Source organism: Salvelinus sp. IW2-2015, linkage group LG5 (genome assembly GCF_002910315.2).
Source record: "Salvelinus sp. IW2-2015 linkage group LG5, ASM291031v2, whole genome shotgun sequence".
In the NCBI taxonomy this organism is placed as follows: domain Eukaryota; kingdom Metazoa; phylum Chordata; class Actinopteri; order Salmoniformes; family Salmonidae; genus Salvelinus; species Salvelinus sp. IW2-2015.
The window spans coordinates 7,665,810-7,673,838 of NC_036844.1; the positions used below are offsets into that span (position 1 = coordinate 7,665,810).

The following is an 8,029-nucleotide window of genomic DNA, read 5'->3' on the forward strand; positions in this document are numbered from 1 at the left end:
CCACTCTACTGAAAGTTCTCCGTTTTGCTCTAGGATGCCCAGAAGCCTCATCTGACGGCCCCTGGTATCAGTGAAAAAATGTATGAAAGTATACAGTACTGTATAATGAGATAGTTTAGTGCCAAAATGAAGGGGTTAATACATGTAAAAAAAAAAAATCAAATGTTTCCTGTTCTCCCTTATATACTTTTTTTGTAATTTAACTAGGCAAGTCATTTAATGAACAAATTCTTATTTACAATGACAGCCTAGAAACAGTGGGTTATCTGCCTTGTTCAGGGGCAGAACGACAGATTTTTACTTTGTCACCTCGGGGATTCGATCTAGCAACCTCTAATTTACTGGCCCAATGCTCAAACCACTAGACTACCTATATATCTCAGACACAGAACAGATACTTCAGAACAAACTTCCTTTAGATAGATTTTTTATCTGTTGTTACTTGTCGTGAATCTGTTATGCAGTGCATTTGTATGAGCTAACAGCAGTAAGGACAAAAATATATTATCATCTGCCAAAAATGTAATATATATTTTTGATACTTTAATTAAGGGGTCTTAAAATTCAAAATCAAATACCTAAATGATCCTTGGTATGAWMTTTCGTATAGCTTAGTAGATCCCCCCTCTTCCCCTGGCTTAACATATTCACTTAGGATTTCATTTGGTGAAGTCGACAGAACTGAAAATGGATAAATGCAACAAACATGTCTCTGTCGTTGGCAAATACAGTAATTTTCTGATAACTTAAACATTTATGACTCATTTCAGGAAACTAGGCGTATGTGGCGCATCACTACTTCAAAGGAGAGCCATTTGAACGTAAACTTTTTTGGCAGAAATGCCTTCTGGAACATGTGAACTTTCATGTGCCTTAATAACAAACTTGTATGCCATCTGTAAATACGAATAACATTGTTCGATTACAAGCCTAGTTGGTTTGCCACATAAAAAAGACAGCATCCTAGCCACGATTTGCTGAGATAATGAGTGGGCTYGGCATGCCGAGGGATGAGTTCGGATTGGTCTGGCATGTAGCACGCTTTTTTGAAAGATATCCTGTAGTAGAACTGCATAAGTGTTGCTCTCCACCTTCTGAAGGACCAAGTTTTGAAATAAGTGGAATTACAATATGATAGCTAAGGAAATAGAGAAAATTCTGGCGTTTGATTGCAAATATGCAGAGGGAGTTGAAAAGAGAACACACAGAACGCTGTTGTATAAAACACCTGTCTCCGTATTACATCTTCAAAACAAAGGGCAACCATGGCATCCGTCACAGAGAGGGAGAAGCATCTATCCATGTATGCGGGTAAGATAGTCTAGCTAGCTACATTTTCAGATGTTGCACATTTCTAATTTTGTCAGAAAGTTGTTTTCATTTCATGTTAAAGTGTACTGTTAGCTAGCTAGCTAACGTTAGCTGGCTGGCTCGCTAGCTAACGTTACTTGTATGAGATCTGTGTAGTTATATTATTCGTATCTCTGACCCATTTGCATTGCTAGTTATACAGTAGTCTAATGTTATCTAGCTAACATTGAACCTGGTTGGTTAGCCACCTGTAGATTAATGCAGGGTAGTAACGGTGGGATTATTGTTCATTGTTTAGCTAGCTAGCTACATGTCTAAACAAAATATTCCACTATGCAAATAACCATATCAATAGAATGTTCAKGATGTCACTGCGACAACTGTCGATARAGGTGGCTGGTAAATTCGCTCTGGCTACCTACTCCGATTTCAWAGCACTCTCATCTCAGTGTGCCAGAGCGCAGAATAATTGACAAATTTATGAATGCTCAACACCTGTTGAATAAGGCCAGTGTCAGTAAACRTTGGCTAAAAAGCGTAAATAAATTGTTCGCCAATGTTCTGGATAACATAAAAACTGCCTAACCAGCTCTGCTAGGGTGAGTAAAATGGTCAGAGTGAGCTGTTCTCTAATTCTTTTTCTATTGTGTTATTGACTGTACGCTTGTTTATTCCATGTGTAACTCTGTGTTGTTGTTTGTGTCGCACTGCTTTKCTTTATCTTGGCCAGGTCGCAGTTGTAATTGAGAACTTGTTCTCAACTAGCTTAACTGGTTAAAAAAAAGGTGAATAAAATAAACTAAATAAAACATTTGTGTCTGGAAGTAGCTAGCAAGCTAGCCAATGTTTGCCAGTTAGCTTGGGTGCTTGACTGCTGTTGTTATGATCAGAACGCTCGGACAACCCTACTCCACAGTCAGAGTGTCCAGTGTGCGCTCTGAATGCTCTGWGATCGAAACGCTCTGAATTTACGAATGGACATTCTGACATTGCTCTGAGTTTCGAATGCACAGAGCGCACTCCAGATTCATTTTATGAATACATCCATAGTAGAAACCAGCCTTCAGTTTTGAAATCTTTGGTTGTTTARTACATGGCCTCACATGTGAATCCTTAAAGAGCTGGGTGGGGCTAAGGCTTTAGAGGGTGTGAACTATGCTGAATGGGTGTAGACAAAGAAGAGCTCTCCTATAGGTGTACCAAAACATTCAAGGCCATTTTCTCAAAAGTGAAGTTATAAGTTTATCAACTTTCAAWGCAGAATTACTTTCCCATTKTTCCTCARCTGTAGTGTATGATATACCATTTTCTAGCCCTGAGTTKCTACTTTTGTCCAATGTAAAAAACACTATTTCAAATTTTGCTACATAAGACCGAATCGAGCCGATCGGTCACATTTACTCGAATGGCACTCTGGGAAATATTTGATGAAGRCTTTACACTAGGCAGTGTGTTMATTTAACACTTTTCCAGTGTCTATATGTGTCCACAGACTCCACACATTCAGTGTTGATTTAATACTCTCAGTGTAAATTATCATGAATATTTTTTTTTTTTTACAAAAAGTTCATTTTGATACCCTGATGTTCATCAAATGCAATCGCCATCTTAAATTATTAACCAGGATCTAACATGACCATTAACAAACAATAGGTTATGACAATGACGTAAAGAGTAATGTAATGCATGATGTAAAAAAAATCTGAAACAATTAAAACAACATCTGTTTGGTTTATATTTGTATTACTTTCCATTATTTAGATCGATAGATGTTAATGTTTAGCATGTTAAAAAATGGTCTTCAATCACTAAGTATTTCATTCTAGGCTAAATTGATATTAATATATGAAAGCCCTCCAAACCATATGCAAATAATAATATATTTAGACTAATTAAATGCACTGTTATGTTTTTGGTTCTTCATCAAATATATAGCAGGCATCAAATAAATATTTCAAATAACTTGCATATATTCAAATACCTTCAAATATGATTTGCTTTTCTGAGACCTGTATTTGAATATCAAAGGTAATTGTTGCCAGATTTTGGCTTTAGCTGTTTCTCTATATTCAACTACTTTGAGTATTTGAAAAGTTGGTATTTTCAAAGAAACTACACAATACCCCCAAATTCTGTCCWGATCTGTTGCAGGGTGAGGTTGCATAGTCACAGCTGGAGCAGGACTCATCAAACTCAACTAATGGTGAACATAACCTTATGAAACTGAATGTTGTTCTTCTTACCAAGGTGCAGGGTGAGGTTAACAGAGGAGGGGTGAAAGAGTGAATGTGGGTCTTACCAAGGTGCAGAGCGAGAGAGTGAGTTGTTCTTACCGAGGCGCAGGGTGAGATTAACAGAGTTAGGGTGCTGGACTCTGTAGAACATGGACTGGCTCTGCCACCAGGTGGGTTCCTCATCCGTGTGGAAGTCCGTCAGCAGGCTGGCGTTGTGGCTGAGGCCCATGTCCGACACACTACAGTGGTGGCAGGAGCGCGTCGAGCTCGTCTGCATGCAGTAATCCTCTGGCGGTGAACCGCACACATTGGAAGCCATGATCGTGCGGTTAAAGGCTGCGTTCTCGAACTTGGGCATGCAACGGCTAGGGACGCCCTCGTCGTCATCGTAGCAGGAGTCCATGGCCCCGTGAACGAAGGAGAGGGAGCAGAGAAGGAAGGCGAGGAGGAGTGGGTTGGTCAGTGGTATATCCATGACCATGGAAAGTCACATACAGAGACACACACAAGGTCAGTTTAAATGTAACACTCACACACTCCTAAACACACTGGTAGAGTAATGCCGCAGATGTCTCAGAGAGGTCTATGTTCTTCTGTTTTCCCCCTCTCTTCATCTATGTCCTTCTCTCTCTTGTTCTCGCTTTCTTCTCCAACATATGTTCTCCCTCTGGGAACTAAGTGAAGTTACTGGGGGAATCCCTCTCACCAGGGATAGGAGGAGAGAGACATGGGAGGGAGGGACAGACAGAGGGATAAGAAAGAGAGGGAAGAGGGGGCATGTACACTCCCCCTCCTGCTGGCCACAGCAAGTACTACGGTCCCCAGTATAAAGATGCAGATTCACAGTAAAACCATGGTGATGTTCATTATGGCACACTGTGGCAAAACGTATTTGTGCTTTAATTGGAATATTTCCGGCTCTTCCCTCCCTGTTTGACTCCATTTCTAAAAGTTGTCCACCGACATTGCCCAGGTGGTAGAAACTGCCTACCATTACACGTTTGAATAATGTCACAGCTGTGATTGAGACTGTTAAAAACCTTTCCATTGCACCCTCTGTATTACACTAGAAAGTCACAGGGTGCCTATACCACTGATGGAGAAATGCAGTATGATGATTATGGTGATGAATGTGTTGGTGGTTAGCATCCCAATGGGGATTCTGGTAAGTGCTGACTACAGTGAGCCTCTTCAGAAGGACTACAGAACCTACCTGCAACATAGAGACAGAAATACAGAAGACAGAGTGGAATGTGTGCAACCTGTTACGTTGCTTGAGTGACGGCATGAGCAGGTTGTGAATCAGGCAGGTGTACAGGTGGGTGATGCAGAAGTCAGGTGGAAACTGTGAGGCTACGACAGTGGAGTGATGACAATCTAACAGGGAATGTGTTGGCAATGTTGTGTGGTTGACTGTTGAAGTATTTAAACTAACAATAGGCTTGCACTGATGTCATGGTCAGAAGACAAAACATTTGAGGATATACATGTATCTAAAGGAGAAAGAGAGAGGGCATAAGAAAGTGAATGAGAAATGAGTGAACAGGTGAGCAGAGTGAGATACAGAGAGGAAGAGAAAAGACAGAAAGACGTGTGTGTGTGTGTGTGTGTGTGTGTGTGTGTGTGTGTGTGTGTGTGTGTGTGTGTGTGTGTGTGTGTGTGTGTGTGTGTGTGTGGATGAAGGAGAGAGAGCGAGAGAAAGACGGACAGGGAGATAGAGAGGTGAAGGGGGAGTCAGGGTAGGAGTTGTGGACAGAGGGAGGTGTTTGGAGTGTGTTGTAGATTTATGATCCTTGGGGATTTACTGCTTCTCCTCTACCATATCTCCTTGTGATTGATCTGATTTATTACAGCTCTTGCACCACTCAGCTAGGGACGTTGTAAAGGGGACCACATCCATTTGCAGTGAAATCCTCTGCTGACTGCCGGCTGAGAGGGGKAGAAGGAGGAAGAGGGAGAGAGATGGAAGTAGAAGGGGAGGGAGAGATGGATTGGGAAAGGGAGAGAGGGAGATGGAAAAAGAGACCGAGGTGGAGCGTGAGGGTCAGGGAAAAATGGAACGATGAGAGAGAGTAGTGCTTCTTCAAGCAGGCTTTACATTCAACAGGGGTTACATATGGTGTGTGTGTGTGTGTGCGTGCCGGTGTGTGTGCCTGTGTGAGTGCGTGACTGTGTGTGGAGCCGTGTGTTTATGTCAGWGGAGGCTGGAGGGAGGCGCTATAGGARGACCAGCTCATTGTAATGGTTGGAATGGAATAAATGTAATGGAGTMAACTGTGGTTTCCATATATTTTTTCCATTCCAGCCATTACAATGAGCCCATCCTCCTATTACTCACCCAACCAGCCTCCACTGGTGTATGTGTGTAGTTTACACATCTGGGTGTAGATGATTATTAACTGAAGTGAATTGATTAGAAGGTTGACCATGTGTTTAGATATATTCAGCTTACTGTATGTGCATTGTGCACGTCATTACTTGCATCTGTGTTTGAGTAAAGGCTTACCTGTCCATACGTACTGAATCAGACCTGTGTGTTTGTGTGTGTGTGTGTGTGTGTGTGTGTGTGGTTGTGGGCTGTGTGTGTGGTGGTGTGTGTGTGTGTGTGTGTGTGTGTGTGTGTGTTAGATCTGGCTTTGTAAGTAAACATTTCACAGAAAGGTCTGCACCTGTTTTAATCGGTGAATGTGACAAATCCATTTCGATGATTTCTACTTTCACTTTTGATACTTAAGTATATTTTAGCAATTGTATTTTCTTTTGATACTTAAGTATATTTAAAACCAAACACTTAAACTCGAGTAGTATTTTACTGGCTGACTTTCACTTGAGTAACGTTCTATTAAGGTATCTACACTTTTACTCAAGTATGACAAGTCTGTTCATGTATGCGTGTGTGTGGGAATTTGTGCCTGTATGTGTATCCGTACTTGCATGTGTATGTTCTAATTGAATACAGCATGCAAACAGCATGCAACAGAGGTAAGAGTAAAAGAAAGCACTTGAGAGGCCTGCAGGGTAGTACTGCTGCCACCTACTGCTCTGGAAGCACAACTCTCATATTCCATAAAACAGCACACTCAAAACAATGATGGGCTAGAAACAACCCAATTTCCGTTATTTGTTAACCCAGTGCTGGTTAAATAGTGGATATAACACACACTGGGTTATTTGGGTTGCGTAAATAACCCAACAAGTTGGGTTATTGGGGATTACTGTAACGGAAGTTTGAAGGATCGGAGGACCAATGCGCAGCGTGGTAATTGTCCATAATGTTTAATTAAAGAAAATAAACGTGAACACGACAAAATACAAAACAACAAATGTGAAAAAACCGAAACAGTTCTGTCTGGTGCAGACACACGAAGACTGAAGACAACCACCCACAAACCCCAACACAAAACAGGCTACCTAAATATGGTTCCCAATCAGAGACAACACAAAACACCTGCCTCTGATTGAGAACCATATCAGGCCAAACACAGAAATAGGAAAACATGGAAAATACAAACATAGACTGCCCACCCCAACTCACGCCCTGACCATACTAAAATAAAGACAAAACAAAGGAAATAAAGGTCAGAACGTGACAATTACGCAAATCATGAGTAAATTGAATCATCACTTGCATTTTTTTACATCGGTTGGGTTGAACCAGCAGCTGAGTCTTTTTTTAAATGTAATGTATAGGTTATTTTAAGGAGGTGTGGCCTATTAGGAGCGTGTCTTTCATGTAGTTATTTTTGGCAACCCATTACAGTAAATACCATTCCTGTTCATCATGTTAAGTTTGTAATCTACAAACTAAAAATGTATTTTAATATGTTTGCACATTACACAAACAAATATCAAAATCAGAACATTATTTTGTACATATCCCAACATTGAGATACAGTGCCTTGCAAAAGTATTCATCCCCATGGTGTTTTTCCTTTTTTGTATTTTACATTACAGTCTGTAATTTAAATAGATTTTTATTTGGACCTCATTTAATGGACATACACAAAATAGTCCAAATTGGTGAAGTGAAATTAAAAAAATTACTTGTTTAAAAAAATGTTTTAAAGAAGAAAACGGAAAAGTGGTGGTGAATATGTAATCACCCCATTTGCTATGAAGCCCCTAAATAAGATCTGGTGCAACCAATTACATTCAGAAGTCACATAATTAGTTAAATAAAGTCCACCTGTGTGCAATCTAAGTGTCACATGATCCATCACATGATCTCAGTATATATACACCTGTTCTGAAATGCCCCAGAGACTGCAACACCACTAAGCAAGGGGCACCATCAAGCAAGTGGAACTATGAAGACCAATGAGCTCTCCAAACAGGTCAGGGACAAAGTTGTGGAGAAGTACAGATCATGGTTGGGTTATAAAAAAATATCTGAAACTTTGAACATCCCACGGAGCACCATTAAATCCATTATTAAAAAATGGAAAGAATATGGCACCACAACAAACCTGCCAATAGAGGGCCGC

At 40.6% G+C, this 8,029-nt stretch overlaps 1 protein-coding gene across 1 annotated transcript in view; it reads right to left on the minus strand.

The window, feature by feature from the left end:
• Positions 1-4,227, minus strand: part of LOC111963856 (laminin, gamma 3) — a 233,650-nt gene extending 229,423 nt beyond the window's left edge. Inside the window, exon 1 of the mRNA XM_023987408.2 lies at positions 3,645-4,227. Within this exon, the coding sequence (XP_023843176.1) occupies positions 3,645-4,026 (382 nt within the window). The 5' untranslated portion in view covers positions 4,027-4,227. The remainder of the gene's footprint in view (positions 1-3,644) is intronic.
• Positions 4,228-8,029: the final 3,802 nt, after the last annotated feature.